At 33.8% G+C, this 19,525-nt stretch overlaps 1 protein-coding gene across 8 annotated transcripts in view; it reads right to left on the bottom strand.

Annotated features, from left to right (window-relative positions):
• The window catches only part of PDLIM5 (PDZ and LIM domain 5), a 210,703-nt gene that overhangs the window by 83,145 nt on the left and 108,033 nt on the right, over positions 1-19,525 (bottom strand). For 3 of the 8 annotated variants that reach the window (XM_014452092.2, XM_014452094.2, XM_023750433.1), the window contains exons 4-5: positions 6,664-6,706; positions 4,644-5,062 (exon numbers count right to left, since the gene is read on the bottom strand). In XM_014452092.2, coding sequence (XP_014307578.1) covers positions 4,644-5,062; positions 6,664-6,706 — 462 coding nt within the window. Of the gene's footprint in view, positions 1-1,750; positions 1,768-4,643; positions 5,063-6,663; positions 6,707-19,525 lie in introns of all 8 variants that reach the window. The other 5 variants (XM_014452095.2, XM_014452096.2, XM_006084630.3 and 2 more) reach the window with 2 other exon arrangements.

Raw genomic sequence — 19,525 nt, 5'->3', positions numbered from 1 at the left:
AAATGGAGGGTTGATTGCTTTCAACGTAAAGATGCCAACTTGAATATGCCAAGTATTTCCATGCATTTTAGAAAAGCTGCCCAAGTAGAACAGCCCACCATACACCACAGTGCCAATATGGCCGTCAGATGACTTGGCTTTTCACCTCGGCTGTGCTGCCCATTCCCCTCTGCCCTGGGCAAGCTGCAATCTATAGATAGAAGCCTTTTTCCTTCACAGTGAAATGGATTGCAATTTCTCTCTCTCTCAGTCTCGTTGTAAGGGCATATGGTTAACATATTTATTTGAAGGCACTCTGAAACTATACAAATACAACTGTGTTCTTAGGATAGATCCCTCAAATGCTCATTATTAAAAAAAAGTGATATCAAACCCAACTGTAGTTTATGCACATTATGTACTCATATAGCCTCAATTCAGTCAATTTATCCTCAAGTCTATAATCATTAAAAACAAATATGAATTCAAAGTAACAGAAATAAGCCCAGTTCACAAACAGGTGATATAGAGGAAGTTACACCAAAATTTGACTTCAAAAGAAGTAGGCTCCAATCTTAGCTCTATCACTTACAAGCTGCCAGATTTGAGAAACTTGAGTAACTTCTCAGCATTCAGTTTAAATGAGAATTAAATCACATATGCATTTAGAAACACCTAGCACAATGCACAATAATACCTAATAAATTAATTCATCTAAATCTGAATCTTAAATACATATTTAACCTAAATGCTTAAATTTCTTTTTCCAAGTCCCATTTTCCCCCCTTTAAAGTCAAATTGTTCCATTGGAATCTAGTAACTAATCAAAGTCTTTATGCATAAGAATTTAACTTTAAATCGACAAAAAATAAACCAGGGTTTGGGGATTTTTACTTCTTGTGTATATAATGTGAAACTATTCAGTTAGCGAGACCAAAGCTACACTGGAATATAGTTGCTCTAATAATTCAATAGTTAATTCTCGAGTGTGGCTAAGATATCCCATATTTCCAATTCTACTCTCTTAGAGTAATGATAAATTTCAGCACAACTCAGAATAGTCATAACTTAACAAGAAAATATTTTAAATTCTAATCTAATGTGATTTTAATCTATTTTAAAGTTAGTAATCACAGCCAGTTTACTGTCAATACCAACAAACAATAGCAAGGTTTTTAAGTTATACTACAGTGATTTCCAATGTCTATGCCCACTACCTGTGACATGTAATAAGTTGATAATTATCTCTCTTAACTAATTTAAAAGGTGTATAGACTTTCTATCATCCAGGGACACATAACTGCACAGATAGAGATTTAAACCTCCCAGCATCATTGTTTGAAAATCAAAAATGTTCTTAAGAGACTTTACCTGGAAAACACTTGTTTTGTTATATGGATTTGGAAATCAACTCAGTATTACATATGCCAATACTAGTGCTATATGTTTTCTGCTTTCTTTCCTACCTTTACTTTGTCCTCTAGCAATCTAGACTGATATACATTCCATTCCTCAAAGCATTTTTTTTAGCCATTACACAGCAAACCCCACATATATTTTAAAACAAAAGTCAAACACTAATATTTACTACTATAAAACAAGTCACCACCACATAGCAATGCAAACCATACTCATTGAAAAGACTAAATGTGGTTATTCGAAAGTATAGCTCTTTTGCAAAATTTAACTTAATTTTGCAAAAATTGGGCATTCATGCTGTTTACTCATATATAAATCACCATATTTCCTCTCCAGTAATGTAGATACTAACTTTGTCACTTGTGTTTTCTGCAAAGAGAAAAGAATTTAAAAATATTACTACCATATCATTATATGTTGTATCTCCCAAGGCCAGGTTCTTCAAAATACCACATAGGAACTGTCAGGAAAAAATTACAGTCCAAAGAAATTGAAATTAATAAGGATACATGAAAGACTTACCTTGAAAGCAGCGGCCATTATAATGCAAGGGCATATGGAAGGGGAAAAGGTAAATTACTTAAACTACTTGATGCAAAATAGCTTATCTTCCAGTTTGGAAGATAAGTCTCATTTTGCTCTAAGTAGAGTACAGAGAGTGGTAAAAGAAAAAAAAAAATGCAGCAAGCCAAGTCCAATAATTCTTATATGTTAAAGAAAGATTAAACATTTCTTCAAGTGCCTTGTTCACTATTATTTATAAGAAACAGGAATGTTTACATCATATTATTAAGAAATGTCCTGAAACTATCAACATAATCATAGATTTCATATTATTAGATAAGATGAGTAACTTTCTCAGTAGTGGTACATAATTAATAAGCGCTTGTTAGTACCTGATGTTTACTAATCCTATATAAATTTGGATGAGACGTCTATCAAACTGGCAAATTAGCTAGTTTTTTTAAATCACTTAAGACTTAAGACCTCTTGCTTTGAGGAAAAAGATAACATGAATTGAGCTTTACATCCTTATAAACTCTTAAATTTTTTATTATTGGTCTATATTATCTTTTAAGAAAAAGAAAGTAACAATTCTCAACTTTGAAAATGTTTTGTTGCAAATCTCTTGTAATGTTATAAAAATATGGAAAGTTTAATAATCACATAATTAGTAAAATGTCTGACAGTAATTTAAAAAACAGTTTGGCACCTGATGTAGAAATGCATTGATCAATATCACAAAACACCTACCCTTCAAAATGACATATCACTGACAAGTGTGTGATTTATTTTTTATTTCTTTAATCTAAATGTCGTAAGAGAAAGGGCACCACAAATTTGTCTTAGAATTTCAAACACCACACTTTGTGTTCAGAATAATCAAATTTTCATTGCCCTAACATCTGGACAACATGTGAAATCAAGCTATTTCTAAATACACCCATTTGCAAATGATGCTTGTTAAAGATGCAAAATGCATAATGATCTCTTTTCTCCAGAATCTTGCACAGTGCTGGACACCAGGCCTGTGCTCAGTAATCACATGGCGATTGATTAAGAAGCCACCATAAAGGTCCTAGAACTATACCACTGCCTACAGTTTCAGTTTGAAAATAATACGCTTTCAATCATTTCAAGTTTAATCATCAAAGCTATACTTATAAACCACAAAATTTAAACCTTGGTATTTTCATATACTTTAAAGGTAGTATTTTTCCATAACTTCAATTTGCTTTTACCTCTATAATCTTCCATTAGGAATACTTTCACATAAAATTTCAAGATGTGTTAATAAGGAGAAAAGATTTTAGCTCAAACATTTCCTTCAGTGGACTTTTTCCTAGTGAACCTGGAATTTAATAAACGTAGTAAATTTCTGCTTTTCGTTTTCTGAGGGGCTAGCATTTGAAAGGCAGCATCTGTCTTTTAGGAATATGTACTTTGATGACTCTAAAATCTATAGTCTTAAAACAAACAGAAAAAAAAGACAACCAAACACACAACACTACATACTATTTTTCTTCCTCACATGAAAGAATAACATTCTTTGAAGGACACTAATTTTCCGCAATATATACATCAAAACTTCAAAAAGCCACCCACAACCACAGAACTGCATGTAGGGCCCAGTAGCTGCTCCTCCAGACCTCCTCCTGCTCTTTCTCTCAGCAGCAGCCTGGAACCCTGCCACCTCTTTCTCAAAGCCCCACGGTTGCCATGGTGGCAGTGCTACCCAAAGCACAGTCCCTTCATTACATGAATTACCATTCGGAAGGGATTATCTCAGAAAGAACCTATCCACACAATTATTTTAATTATATTTTCCTGGGAACTGGCATTGGTAAAACCAATCAGGCATGCAGATTATTTCCCTTTGTTTTCCTTTTAAAGTAAATTTTTGCCACAATAAATCTGATCAAATAAATTATTGGCTTAAAGTATGATCATTGAATTCAAAGAATAAAATGACCATCTATAAATAAAGACTGTTAAAAACAAACTTCAAAAGGGAAAAATTATAAGGAATAGATTTTTCAAAAACATCTAACATATATTTAGTGCCCATTCATTTAAATCCATTCATTTTAGAAAAATCTTTACAATGAAAATACCTTCTAATTTGCTTCTAAAGTTTTACATGCATCCCTGGACATTACTGTTTTGTCATTACTGTTTGCTTTTAAAGACTAAATTCTAGCATGAACTTACCTGAAAAGAACATTGCTTGCATTTTAACCTAAGCTAATGCATCAGGCACAGACATGAGTCAAAACTTTGATTTCTGTCTTTGTAAGACTTAATTCCTTAAAAAAAAAGCTTCTTACAAACTCATTTCCTTTCTACATAAGCTGATAAACTGACAGAACTGCAACCACTCTCTTTAAACTTTTGGTGACTAGTAAAGGGATGGAAATTTTGAGGAAGAAAGATATAAGATTTGCCTTGCATTATAAGTGCCAGCTGCTCAATGCTGTGCCAGGACTTGGACAAAAAGAGTTACGGCATATGTTACATGGTTCATAACATGTCAAAATGCATAATTAGGTTTTGATTAACCTATCATTGCTTTGCAGAAACTGCAGTATGTATATAATATAAAGCTACATGCTAATGAAGCAAATAAAACCTCATCTCCTTTCTTTCAAAGAACAGCTGATTTTGGGGGGGGATTTAGATTGTTTCCTGGAAATTGCCTGAAAGAAGAGTTTTGATAAGAGCAGAAAGCACCCTTGGCCACCTACCCATTTTGCTGTTTACTGTCACCCTGGGATCCTCTTCTCTGTCCCTCTGCTAGCTCCTGAGCAGTCTCGGAACACACGCTGGTGACTGTGGGCTGCCGTGGGACATTAACTGCAGGTTTACCAGCGCTCAATGCAGGTGAACGCTGGTCAGCACTAAGATTGGCATTAGCATGCAGTCCAGATGCAGCGAATGGGGGAGAAGTGACAGCAGCCACAGGTGGAGGGGAAGCATGTGATGAAGTGGTGGCATGGGCTGGGGTGAAGGCAGACGATGGTGATGGGATGGATGTGACTTTTGGTGAAGACACAGAACCAAAGGGCCGTGGTGCCTTATTGTAGGCCATGTTGGTTGTGGAAGTGACTTTGGACACAGCAGGAGATGTAATGGGCACAGGTTTAACTACTTCTTTAGGTTCTCCCTATGTAAAATAAAAATAAACATATACAAAAACACACCAAATACATGCAAACCAGATTCTCTTAAAAGAACACAGCTTGTTTTTAAAAAGACAAACACAATCATGTTAGCAGCTCAAACTTTATAGGTTTCCAGATAAAACCAATTAAGTTGATATAGCATAACATGCATGCTAACTGTTCCCAACATGCATAACACAGATGCACACACTGAGTACATTTTTTAAAATAAAAATGAAAGGAGTTTCAAAATATTTAGAAAATGGAGCAGGAAAGTTATCAAAAAGCCTAAAGGCCATCATAAGTGTCAATTTAGACATATTCCAAAGGAAAAAATTTCAAATTCCTCACAATAAATAATACATTGCTAACCGAAATGTTTATTTTAAAATATCCAGAGTCTCAATTATAATTCCATCTTTCAAACATGTTTAATTACTCTCCAGAGTACAATCATTTGATTCATGCAGAAGCAGCAGCACATTTCTAACTCTTCATGTACAAAAAAGGAATAAGACTGTTTTCAACTAACTCAGAAATGTGCACATTCTAATTAATTATTTTGAATCAAGAAATTGCTTTTTAAAAATCAACATAAAACAAACAAGTAAACAAACAAAATCAATCCTTTTCTTGTCCTGTAATCCACCAGTTTCTCTCTGGAACGTTTTGAGACAGCATTCAGGAAATAAAAAGGAATAAAATTCTTTCCCTTTTCCAAAATAAATATTTAATAGTTACATGAGGGAAAAAAAAATGATCTTAGATGTTTCTTCACTGCTATCAGCCAAAGAAAAAAAATAACTAGTAAGAAAGATCAATTCTTCCTAAAATTAACAGAATTTGTGTTTACAAATCCCTATTCCAAAGCAAGTATAAAGTTAAAAAAAATTAAAGAAGAAATCCCTACTCATCCTACCATCATGAAACAAAAACAATAAAAAATGTTAAAAGTATACAATGGCAAGTCTATTATACTTAATTTTAAGAAAGCAAAGGTAATCTAAATAAATCTTATAAAAATTATAAATCTGACGGGAAAAAGTAGCTTATTACCTCAGTAAATCAATACAATAAGTAATTTGATAGAAAGGCACAAGTAAAATTAAAGAGAAATCCCCAAACAGCATAAAGCAGATGTATGTGAATAATGGTTTGGGACAATTTGAAGATATAGATGAGAGAAAAAAGGCATTTGCCAACAACCTAACTCAAGAATACTCAGCAAATGTAATTTAAAACTTATTAATAGTATGAATAAAATAAGATTAAGGACTTATAATATTCATTTTTAGTAAACACTTATTATCTTTAGAATATGTGAATAAAAACAGGCAAGTTAAAAGTAATGTAAAAATTTTGTATATAAGTTATTAATAATATATGACACTGGAAAATGTTTTAAAATATAAGTATAATTAGAAAGATGGTAAATCTGTATGTGTTGATTTCCATTTTCCCGCCATCCTTAAAGGAAAAGAACTGTAAGGAAAACTGTACTGAAACTACATTGTCAGTATGGCCTGAGAAAGGAATGGAAATTATAGTAGTTCAGGAGGGACTATCAAAATGGTACCCTAGTGATAGTAGATTAGAAACACACCTTTTGAACAGGTACTGGTTCCGGCCTGGATGTAGCAGATGCTCTGGGGGGGGGAAAATGAGAGAAAAAATAAAAAACATGAACTTTTACAAACTTATTAATGGAATTTATATTATTATATACCTTAATATACTAAATCATCAGAACTTACAGTTTTATAACTTATTATTTTTGACTATCCACAGTCTACTAATTAGTTTATGGGACTCAAATGCTGCAAGATCCAATAATACCCCTACACTCATTAGTTCTCTACACACTCAAATGAGTAAAGACAAACACCAATCATGTTTACTACTGCACTTATGTTTAATCTTTAAAGGGCAAGGATAATAAACGTAACTTTTTGATCCTTGAGTGGCTTCTAAAACATCTCATCTGAATCATCTCCAATAGTATCTGCCTTTTCCCCTCACATCCATGAACCATCCATAGGATATTGGCCTCTTTGTGAAGATACTGAATAAACTCAGGTTGAACTGAGTCACCAAATGAATATTTATTTTGTATTCAGATTCTTATCTGCTTATGCAAGTTTACTTGTTATGCTGAAACTAAACTGTAAGTTCTTCCTTTAAGCTATAATTTCAACGAAGGTGATGACCATCTACCATTTGTTTCTATCAGTATTGTGCCTGCCATGAAAGAGTAATGAGTGTTAAAAAGGGAGAGCAAGAAAGCAGGACAAAAACCCATGTACACTATAGACTTGACTATTTCTAAATCCAAATTAGTTTATTTTTAATATATGCTTTTTGTATTATTACCGTTCCTTTGGTTAGTGTGGATTAATAGTAGCAATAATTGATTTATAGGAATTATCTCATACAATCATAAAAAATAACCAAAGTTATTATCCTGATATTTTAGATGAGGGACTTCAAAGTTAGAGTGAATAAATTACTTACTAGGATGGAGCTGAGGCCACCAGTTCTTATATATTACAATACACTGGCTGTAGTCAAGGATAGTAACTAAATGATTGGGAAAGTTTTAATTTTTTAAAGGCTATTTACCCAGTATAAAGGTACATGTTATGTTTAATAATGCCAGAAGCACTTGGGCTCCTCTATATCACACAAGCCTGAGGACAAGTCATGAAGTGCAAAATTCAAGAAAAGTAACCATAGTAAGTAAATGAGTGATCATTTTAAACTACAAACTCTGAGATTGCTTTACTTATAGAGAAAGAAGATGCCAGTGAAGGATATTTGGTCTCTGTGAGTATAACCTAGTAACGAACTCCAAACATTTTTAGCAGCAACTGATTTTTCCAATATCTAATTTGGTTAGCTAGGGCAAGCACTGACTGAATAACTGGCTAACCTAATGAGAGGCCAGAATAGATGCTAACACTTGGTTACTGCTATAGAATTATACAACTGCATAACTTTCCATGTGTACTCTCAGACAGACTTTCCATTCGTACTCTCAAGTTTCTCTTTTAGCTCATAGGGTTATTATAACAAGCAAAGGAAACAAGTTCAGAACAGAACAGTGGAACCTTCCTTTCATTGAAATTTCACAATAGGGTGCAAATCACAAAGGATCTATATTAAAAACAACCAAGGCATTACCAACAGTTTGCTATAATAGACAAGATGGTATCCCATTTTTACATCTGGACCCTTAAACTCTTCTAGCAACATAAAAACTATTTATGAAAAAGAACATGTTCACAAATAGAATAAAATGCACAGAAATATATAAATATATATTTATATATTTTTATATTTATATATTATATTTATATATTTATATGAAAATATATATATATTTTCATATATATATATATGAAAACCAAAACCTTAGTTTTTTCCAGATGTTTCTTTAAAAATATATATATGTTTGATTTCAGAGAGGAAGTGAGAGGGAGAGATAGAAACATCAATGATGGGAAAGACTCATTGATTGGCTGCCTCCTGTATGCCCCGTACTGGGGATCAAGCCCACAACCCAGGCATGTGCCCTGACCAGAAATCGAACTGTTTTCCGGGGTTCATAGGTCCACGCTCAACCACTGAGCCATGTTTAAACAGTGTTAGCAACAACAGCAAAAGCCACATAATGGTTAGTTTTCAATTAATTTTTTTGAAAAAGCATACAGTAAGTCCTGATGCATTGAAAGTTCTACAAAAATACTGTTTGAAATTTTAAATTCACAAAAAAATTTATAAATCAGACGCTTAAATCTGTTTTCCCTTCTTGCCTTCTAATAAGGTTTTACTAGTGTAGTGACATGAACTAAGACAAGTCATCAGAGATAAGAAGGGCAACATGCCCTGGAAAGGATTGAGTCCATCACACAATAAAAACACAACCATTTAATAGAAAAAACATAAACTGACTTATAATTAAATGTCAAATAAAATGGTTGACATCAGATGCAATAAAAATTAGTTCTGTTGGTTCACCAAATTAGTCATAGAATCATTGAAATCTGGAAGGTTCTTTAGTGCTACCTTATCACATGCCAATCAGTTACTCATCCGACCTCAGCTTGAATGTTTACAGGAGCTCACAATTTAAGCCATGTACTTTCTGAACACTTCCGTTTAAACTGGCCTTCATTTTTGTGTGTTATTTTGCTTCTTGGAGTAAACAGAATAAGTCAATCTGTCCACATTAAAAATATTTGGAAAAACATTTTTTACACACAGCATATGTACATAAAATCTATAACGTACATTAATTATATTTTACAAGATCAGTAGGCTACAAAAATCTTATAAATGTATTTACATACTCTTGTGACACAAACTATTGTGGTTAAGGAAATTAAGAATATAGGACAAGTGAAATCTGCAAAATTAATAAATAGTAATAACACTAGTATTTTTTTAAAAAAAACTTTACTAATTATCACAGAATAAAAAAATAAAAAGATTTTTACTTTCAAATATGTAAAGACTAGAGGCCCGATGCATGAAATTCGTGCAAGTGTAGGCCTCCCTTCCCCTAACTGCCGGCACCGGCTTCCCTCTGGCACCTGGGACCCGGGCTTCCTTCTGGCCACCAGCAGGCACCCAGGACTCGGGCTTCCCTCGCAGCCCCAGCTTCATCCAGAAGGTCATCCGGAAGGATGTCCAGTCTAATTAGCACATTATGCTTTTATTATTATAGATCGGCTTTAGTGTTAATACATAATGCTTGTGTGAATAACACTGTAAGTTGCTAGAAGAACTAGGTATCTTATGGTTCTTTTGGAAAATAATTTGGCATTTATTTACAAAAAGCCTTGAAGGAAGCTCATGACTTTTGATATAATAATCAACTTCTTGGAATCTATCATAAGGAAATAATCTGAAATATGGAAAATACTTATGTATAAAGATATTTGATCCCTACAGTGTAACTTTTAAGAGTGAAAAATTAAAAACAATTGATTAAATACACAATGAGAAAATGGTTAACTTAATAAAAACACATGATGAATCAGTATGCAATGACTAGAGTCATTCTAAGAAAGAATTCTGAATGATGATAACATGCTTTCTTTATAGTGTCAAGTGAAAAAGGAAGATAGAGCACATACAGCATGAACAGTACATGGGGAAAAGGGGATGGAAGCACGTCAACATTTTAATTGAGGCTCCCTATGAATAATTATTTGTTTTTTCTCTTTTGTGTATGTTTTCCATATTTTATACAATACACATGTGCTACTTTTTATAAGTAAGACTATTTCTCTAAGCATGCTTAGCAGAAAACTACTTTCCAAAACACGAAATAAACAAAAAGGTTCTGTTTTCAAAGATGTCTGGAAAACTTGAAGTTAAAGTTAGAAAAGCATCTAAGCAACATGACTTCTCAGAGCCTTTAAATGCCTACAGAAGAAAATACTGTGGATTGTTGTGCATACCCATTTGAAGTATGGAATGCTTATTTATTTAGAATACTCATTTAAGAAACTCTTTACAAGAATGAAGTTAGGAAGTAAAAAAACTCTCTAGGAAATGTTAGTTAAAAGAAAATAAATCTATGTAAGTCTGAAATGTTTACTCAGGTCTTCTATCAGGGGCTAAAATTAAGGGAAAGAAATATTACAACCCATAAAATCCTAGAATATCATTCTTATCCAACTAGTACTTTCATGAACTTTAATAAGATACCCAAAGACTATGTGCATAATTTAATCAATGTTTAAGGAGGAAAATCCCACTTCCTTCATCAAACTAAAATGTATACTTTCTATAGTCCCTTAGAAAATCCTAATGTATGAATAAAGAAAACTATTTTTCAAAATTAAAATTTTTATAGTTGTCTTTCTTTATTTTTAGAAAAATATATTGAGCATCTGCTCCTTTACTTTAGAAATGTCATAGATTACTTAAAAGCAAACAATTTTTGTCACTTGATTTTATGATAATTTTGCCAATTCAACACCAACAGGAATCTCCAATTTGGGGTGTGGTGAAGAATGAAATTTTATTCAGTGCAAAACAGCTCAATTGTGGTATAGCACGGTTGTGGCTCTGATGCCCCTCTCTGGCTAGACAACTCTGCTCTGCTCCTCACAGGTCTGCCTGGTTGTGCACTGGTCTGCTCCCCTTTGCTCTGCTCTGCTCCATTCTGTGCCAGTCTACTCTGGCTTGTACTGGTCTGCTCTGCTCTGTTCCAGAGAGACATGTTGGGTGTTTCAGCTCCAGCCTGGGAAACACAGTCTTCAGTGGAAAGAGAAAGTGCACTCTCAAACCCAGAGGGGCACTGACTTAACGTAGACAGAAGTCCCCACCCCTGGTCCCTGCTTGGTCTGTCATTGTGCAAATGAGGGCTTCAAATCCTTGCCATTTGATTGGTCCAAAAGGCACTGTCCTGATTGGTCATAATAGAGCCACTCTCATTGGCCAGTGAAGATGCTGAAGGGGGACATAGCTAAGCAGCTCCGACTGGATGGGGAAAGCCTCAGTCCTATTGGTTGAAATAGGATCCTAGGAACTCTTTTGTAAGGACTGGCTCAGATGGCAGAAACACAGTGCAGGCAGGCAGTGCAGTGCAGAGGCAAGCAGTTCAGTGCAGACTTCTCTCTGACGTGCAGTTTGTGTGAGAGGCCACTGTGTAGAAATGGCTGCTAAGCTCTGGGTTTTTTTTAAATTTGAGCCCAGTTAGCCACCAGGAGCCCTTCTTAGTAGTTGTCTTCTTTCTTAGGGTCCACATTTAATAAAGACTTTTAAATAAATAAAGTTTAAAAACTAAGGTATAATTGTTTAAAATTATTCCTACATTTTTCTTTTCAAATCCTGGGAAATATGTAATGGGATAATATATCTTCCTTTCAACCACAGTGATCATCACAAGTCACTTTTGTGTAATGTGTGTTTCAAACCAGCAGAGATCCTGGCCATGGCTTAGTGCCATGGACTCAACAATTTGCTCATTGTTCTCTCTTCCTTAGTGTGAAGCCACTGTACAGGAGCAAGCCATAATGGTGAGAGCCTACTGCCTTGGCTCAGGACTATCCTCAGCTCATGGAATTCAAAGAACAAAGACATCACTGTGGCTAGAACAATCTATTTTGAAAGTTGATTGATTTTTATAAGAATGGTATCCAAAATAAAAATCCCTGATACATTACAACCAGTTCCAGAACTTCGGGCTGAACAGTTGAAAGGAGTTCTAAGTTATAAAAGATCATATTAAAAACTAGAATTGTGATGCCCTGGTTAGAATAATGTATAGGAAAAATGATGCCATAAATAAGCAATAGTTTTTTCAAGGACAAGATTCAAAGGAACCAAACATCATATGAACACCCAATGAATGGTGTTATATTTAAGTTATATTTTTCATTAATAAGTGCATTTTAATACTGCTTTAAAAAGTAACATGTTTTAGTTAATAAAGTAGCCAATGGATGGTCACATTAGTCGTTCAGAATGAGGAATTAAGCAACAGAAGTAGACTGATAAAGGTTATTCACATTGCTCATTATGTCTTCGTAACTCCCTTCAACCATATCTAATATACTTAACTCCTAAACAATTGTACAGAAAAGAGGAGGATTTTTGTTCATCTTCTGTGAGATGAGCTCTATCTAAGTTTCCCACAGTACGGCCATCTTTGGGCTCGGTGACCTCAGGACCCATAAACACTAGGGTACATCATTCATCACTTTAATTGCAAAATTGTCAATTTGCAATAACAAAGCAACTCCAGAGGGGAAAAAAGTGAGCACTCAAGTGTGCAGAAGGATGTCTCTTTATACAATTTTCCCATATTTTATTGTACTTCCAGTCAGTCTACTTTCCTAAAAACTTAAACCTTAAACATTTAAATCACATGGCAAAGTATCAGTGGGTTTTTTTCCTATATAACTTGAGAATATGTGAAGATTATATTTTCTATAAGCAAAAGTACAAAATAGCTGTGTATCAGCACCTTTCAGCTTATAAAAAATTGTACTCATCACATACACATGCACTCATACACAGAATCTCTCTTTCTCTTTCTCTTTCACTGTTTGCATCTTTCCTGTCTTACAATGGGAACTAATGAAGTACATTTTTCCCTACAGAGAGAAAGAAATAAGCCAAACTGGACAGACTTTGAAGAGTGGAATAAAGACTGTAAGAGGACAGAGCAAGGGAATTACTATCTGGGACACTCTCTTCTTGGGCTTGGCTGGAAACTGCATGTGGATTTGCTATATCCAGAGCAGGCAGTTGCTACTTGATAATTACTTCCCTTGGTAAGGGCAAGGGCTTCTGTTATAAAGATCCTTTTCAGGTTAATGGGGTTTGAGGAGAAATTTTCATCAACCAATTATAAAAGCCAGAGAGGGTGAGAGGGAAGAAAGAAGAAAGACATCTAGCAGCTTCCCTAATCCACATGGTTACACTATTTTCAAGGAGGAGAAAAAAAAATGCAGAGGGGAGGAAGGGGGAGTAGATAAGGAAACATTAGGCTAAATTTAAAATAAAGCATTTCCCATTATACAAATAATGAGAGAATCAGCATTACAGCTACCATTTACTGTGGTCTTACTAGAGGCTCAATATTGAATTAAAGGCCTTATGCATAATATATCGCTTACGTTTCAGAAATAAAGGCTAGAAGTGTTAAACAACTTGACCATGAAAAAGTTTAACACTAATGTCTATATAATCCTCCCTCTAACACAGTGGTTCTCAAACTTCCTAATGCCGTGACCCTTTAATACAGTTCCTCATGTTGTGGTGACCCCTAACCATAAAATTATTTTCGTTGCTACTTCATAACTGTAATTTTGCTACTGTTATGAATCTGATATGCAGGATGTATTTTCATTGTTACAAATTGAACATAATTAAAGCATAGTGATTAATCACAAAACATATGTAATTATATATGTGTTTTCCGATGGTCTTATGCGACCCTGTGAAAGGGTCATTCGACCCCCAAAGGGGTCGCGACCCACAGGTCTAACACATCCATCCCACCCAACAAGAGCCAACACATTAACAAACATTTCTTCCTCTCATGATATACTGTTTTATTTTCTATGGTTGAAATTCACCAATTCAATGCTATTAAGATCTTCAGAAATGTACACTCAATACTTGTCAATTTAAATAACTAGTTTTGGTGACAGTTTTATATATTACTTGGCATCCTTCACTTGAGATCATCCTTCCTTCCATCTGTACAGTCATTAATATTTGTTGATCCATGGGCACTGTTGCAGGGTTTAGGAATACAGTGGTAGACAAGTCAAAGAAGGTCCCTGCCTGAAACTGTATTCTAATGGAGGAGACAGATAATAAGCCAGTAAGTAAGATAGTTTCAATAGTGATAAATGCAAAATTTCACATTATTCTACTTGATTTGAGAACTTTATTTTTACTCAACATTTATGTCCACAACAACATTTTTATCAGGGAAGAAAGTTTCATCTGTCCATTATGTCTCATGTCCACATTCAAAATAAGCTCAGAATCATTTAAGAGGGTGGGGAAAGCATTTTTAGAACTAGTATTTATAAAATAATTTCTATAAAAAATGTTGAAGCAATTAGATAATATTTTATATGTGTTCAAGATTAAATAAAAGGAAATTCAAAGTTCAAAATAATTCATTCTTATCATGGGTAAAGTTCCTCTACAATGAAAATACTATTTTAATAAAGGGTTTTATAAGGAATCTATTTTATATGCCCCATTGTTAAAAAAAATGGCTAACTTTACTATAGAAGTCCAGATAGTCATTATTTTAGGCTTTGTGGGTCTCAGGATCTTGATTCAACTACTCAGCTCTGCCATTCTAACAAGAAAAATAACAGACAAACTCTAAATAGGTGAGCGTGGTTATAAACCTTATTTATAAAAATAGTCGGGAGGCTAGGTTTGTCCTGTAGGTCCTAATTTGCCAACCCCTGGTGTAGGTCATTTTATAGTGTTGATTATAACAAACTTTCTGGGAAATAGTCCAACATGACCACAGCTCTTTTGAACTCTAAACCTCATAATCATTCTGCATAATGAAAAACCCCTAATTATAATTTGTTCAGAAATGAGTTTAGCTTCCCATTATTCTTTCTGTGGTTGCATGACAGAACCTTTCAATTCCTCTTAACTCCTCTACCTCAGACTTTCCTACTACTTGCAACTGAATGATCCATCTAAACTTCTAAACTACCCAGCACTGATACCAAAACTTGGTGAAGGGAGAGATTTAATATTATTGGATTAAGGATGACATTTAAGCACTATTTTTTAACTCTTTTACTCAGCACCTCACTTCATTTCCTAATAATGATAAAATCTACTCAAAACCTTCACATCTTCTGCTTTTATGTATTAGAAATGGAACTATTAGTTATGTAACTGGGTTTTTTTTTATTCTAAAATAACAACTAAAAGGGATGCACATACATTCTGTAAAAGAAGCTGTAAAGTATAATAATGTCTTTCCCATTCTTTTTGACCAAAACTATATACTTTAGTTCACATTAGACATGGATTATAATACTTGAATTGCATTTTCTGAATAGTACTTCATTACTAATATGAAAATAATAGTTTGCAAAGCAAATAATCTGCCTGTGAAAAATTAGAAGTTCCATTTATAGATATACTTTTTTTCTGGCTCTTTCATGACACTATTAAAATGCCATTGAGCAACAAATTTGGTATAGATTCATATTAGGAGAGTAGGCATCAATAACAAACCAAATACATAACTGGATTTTCAAAGACTTCTAGCAATGCATATAAAACTAACTGCTTCAGGAAAACCTTGATAAGGGTCAGATGCTAGAGAATAGGATAAAAGTAGTATATGCAAAAAAAGTGGTATATGCAGGCACAATTCATAACCTGATGTCTGTCTACTTTTTTTCTTCTTCATTTTAGGAAAAGCATAGAGTCTTAAAGAACAGAGCCTACCTTTCATATTCAGGCTTTTTCTTATCCTGCCTTTTGTCAATATGAGAAATAGGAGAAATAGCTATTTGGAGGTTGCAAGTCTAGGTTAACAACAAAATAACTTAGCTACTATAAAGTTTTCTTTGTTGTTACAATGACGATAGTATTCCCTCTCTTGCAGAATTGTTTTGAGGATGCAATGAGGTCTTGGATGCAATACACGTAGCAGAGTGACAGGCACAAAGTAAGCAATGGCAGACATTATCTTCCGACTCCTTATGCAGATTTGGCCCTGGAGTTCTGGAAATTATTCTGTTTCTGATTATATACTGTTATATTCAAACCAAATTATCCATCAAGATAAATTTCAAGAGAAAATAACAACAAACTCGAAATAGATAAGAAAATATACCTGAGTACCTAACAATTGCCAATAATTTCATTTGCCGATCACATAAATTATCTCATTTATTCTTCCTGAGAATGTAGTATTGTTGTCATGTTATATATAGGAAAGGAAAGCTAAAATAGGTCAAATAATTTGACCACAACTTAGAATCTGAAAATGACAGAATCAGGATTTAAACCCAAGCCCCTCAGATGCTTTATATGCACTCTGCCTTCTAGGAATAATATCAAACTGAAAGTCACAAAAGTAACTTTGGTAAGAAACTTCAGAGAGAAATGGTTTCAAACAGTAAATAACGAATTAACTGTCTATTAACTAATAATTATTTGTTTTCTGTCACATTATTTATAGAATGCCATCTTAGATTTAATTCCTGTAAACACAGAAGTTAGTGTAATTCATACATACAGGTATATATGTAGTTAATACAGATATATAGAGTTAGATAACATATGTAGATATCTGTCTACCTGTTTCTTTAGCCATAGAAAGGCATATTTTACAGCTTGAGTGATATATACATAAATAAGTTTAAGCTCTTCAGAAAATTCCCAATTAAAGCTTAATAAACATGAAAAAAACACACAAAAACAAGAGCCTTCAATCCATCCTTCCTTGTTTTTCCAAAGAGGAGGATTTTCCCCCATAGCAATAGGAATTCTCTAATAACTTCACTTCCCAGCAGAATGGGGCTTGTGGTTCCTTAATGAACATCATCTGTGTGTGAAACTGGATGTTCTGTACAAAATAACAACCAGCTTCTGATATTAGTGGCAATGCAGATCCCAAGATACCATGTCACAGGATATTATTGTGGGTATATGTCAAGAACCTCATATTTATATTTCCTCTTCCTTGAGGTCTTGAGGAAAATAAAGAAACTGTAATCACAGTCCCCTATTACAACTACTGATGGGATGTGCTACCAATAGGCCAGACCAAATCAGACTGCAGGTCTGATGAATGCCCTGTGATACAGGGGTTATACTGAGCATGTAAGATTACAGAAGTATCTGTGATGGTACCTTTTCTATTTGGTTTTGGCTATATAGTCACATATACCTAGTCACTAAATATATATCTACATACATAAATATACATACATATATACCTGGTCATTGAATAATACATTTTATAATATTCAATTCATTTTTAATCACTCTGTACTTTATAAACAATCACACACCTTTAAGTTATGGTCAGAATCTAGCTACTGTTAACCACCAGATTTGTTTTGACTTGGCTTTCTCTATTACCATAAATTATTTTATCCAAGTACCTTCTCATTCTGACCAATATGTATTTTTTTATTGATTGGTGTGTTCTTCAGAGAGAGAGAGAGGAAGGGAGAGAGAAACATCAATTTGTAATTCCACTTTATGCATTCTTTGGTTGATTCTCGCATGTGCCCTGAGTGGGGATCAAACCTATAACCTTGGCATATCAAGGACGATGCTGTAACCAACTGAGTTACCTTGCCAGGGCTCTGACCAATATCTGTTATACCCAATGTCACTTCAAGTTTAAGGGCACTCTGTGCTTTATATGTTTTCATTAAATTAATTTATCTAATTAATTTGTTCATTAATTCCCCAAATATTTATTAAGCCCCTAACAAAGCAGGCTCTATTGTAGGAGGTGGGGCAACAGTAATGAAAAAAAACACCTTCTGGGAAGGTGTTTATATTCTACTTGGGAGAGGCAGACTAAAAACAAATAAGCAAAGTATGTCACATGGTAATAAGTACAATGAGTATAATAAAGCAGGACACAGGCAGGAATATGTTATTTTATATAAAGGAATCAGAGAAGCCTCCATAGTAAGATGAAATCGGAGCAGAGATCTGAAGTAGAGAATTTCAGGCCGACCACAGCAAGTGTAAAATCTCCAAGACAGGAATGTGCCAATTGGGCTAGAATGGGAGTAAAAGCTGGGGGCACACTGAGAGACGAAGCCAGAGAGATAAATGGGAGCCAGAACACATAAGCTACATTATGCCACAGAAAGACCTCGTCTTTTACTCCTAAGTGAGATGGAAAAGTATTCCTAAACACAGTATTTCACTTTGAAAGAAAGTTAAATCCAAATATCAAATTAAAGAAGATAAAATCTAAATGCAGTGTTGAGCAATAAACTGGCCTGTATACTGTTTGAACTGTATAAGCCTATTTAATAATTAAGAAGGGGAAGAGAAGGATGAAAACTAGCCCCAAACCTTAAATATGTATCAAGACAAACAACTATGTATGAAAAAAGCAAAATGTCTATCTAGTTTGTTCTTCATATATCCAAAGTGTAAGATAATGCTCTTTTGAGTTTTACATTATAAATGCTCTCTTGCTAATGTTGTAGGCAAACTTTGCTACTGTTTCCAAATACATCTCTTTTTCTATTCTTGCCTAGGCTAAACACATTAAATTGGAAACATTTTTTGTAAAGTGGGTATTTTTAGGTATTTCAAGTCAGGCATTCCAGCATTTAGCACAGCCTTATTAGGAAACCCAAGTCAGTCTGTTGTCTTAAGGAGAGCACAGAAATGAAAAACTTTTCATTCTTCATAGTCTCAACTTAGGTCTTTCCATTTATTTAACTTTTGGGTGGGTTTAGGTTTTTCTTAAAATTTGGACACTCAGAGTCAAGGAATGTAAAAGTTAATAATCAAATATGGCTCTATTAGTTATAGATAAAGCCAGATCTGCCTTTGCTTAATGAGCCCCTGAATTCACATTTAACGTTTAGAAGTATAATCTTGAGAATCATCCTCAATTCTCAATCTCATTTAATTTAATGAGAACTAATTTGAACTAATCTGTTCAAAGTATTCAGTATGATAGTAGTATCTAAATCAAGGAAGGAAAATTTAAAGTCAGCAAATGTTCAAATATTTATTCATTTTTAAAAGTTTTCATTATTTGTGATTAACTTCACATTTATACTATGACAGAGAAAGGACTGAAACACATTCAATTGTTTCTTTTATTCATTAAGAATCTTTATTTTTGTTTATAGAAACTAAATTTTGTTTATAAAACAGTATTGTTTATATTTCTGATTGCTAATTTCATGGATTTTGTTGTAAAATTTAAGCTACATTAGAATTCCATAGTGTTT

Source organism: Myotis lucifugus, unplaced genomic scaffold (assembly GCF_000147115.1).
Source record: "Myotis lucifugus unplaced genomic scaffold, Myoluc2.0 scaffold_12, whole genome shotgun sequence".
NCBI lineage: Eukaryota > Metazoa > Chordata > Mammalia > Chiroptera > Vespertilionidae > Myotis > Myotis lucifugus.
Note: the sequence above shows the minus strand (reverse complement) of the source record. Positions and strands in the feature narration are given on the sequence as shown.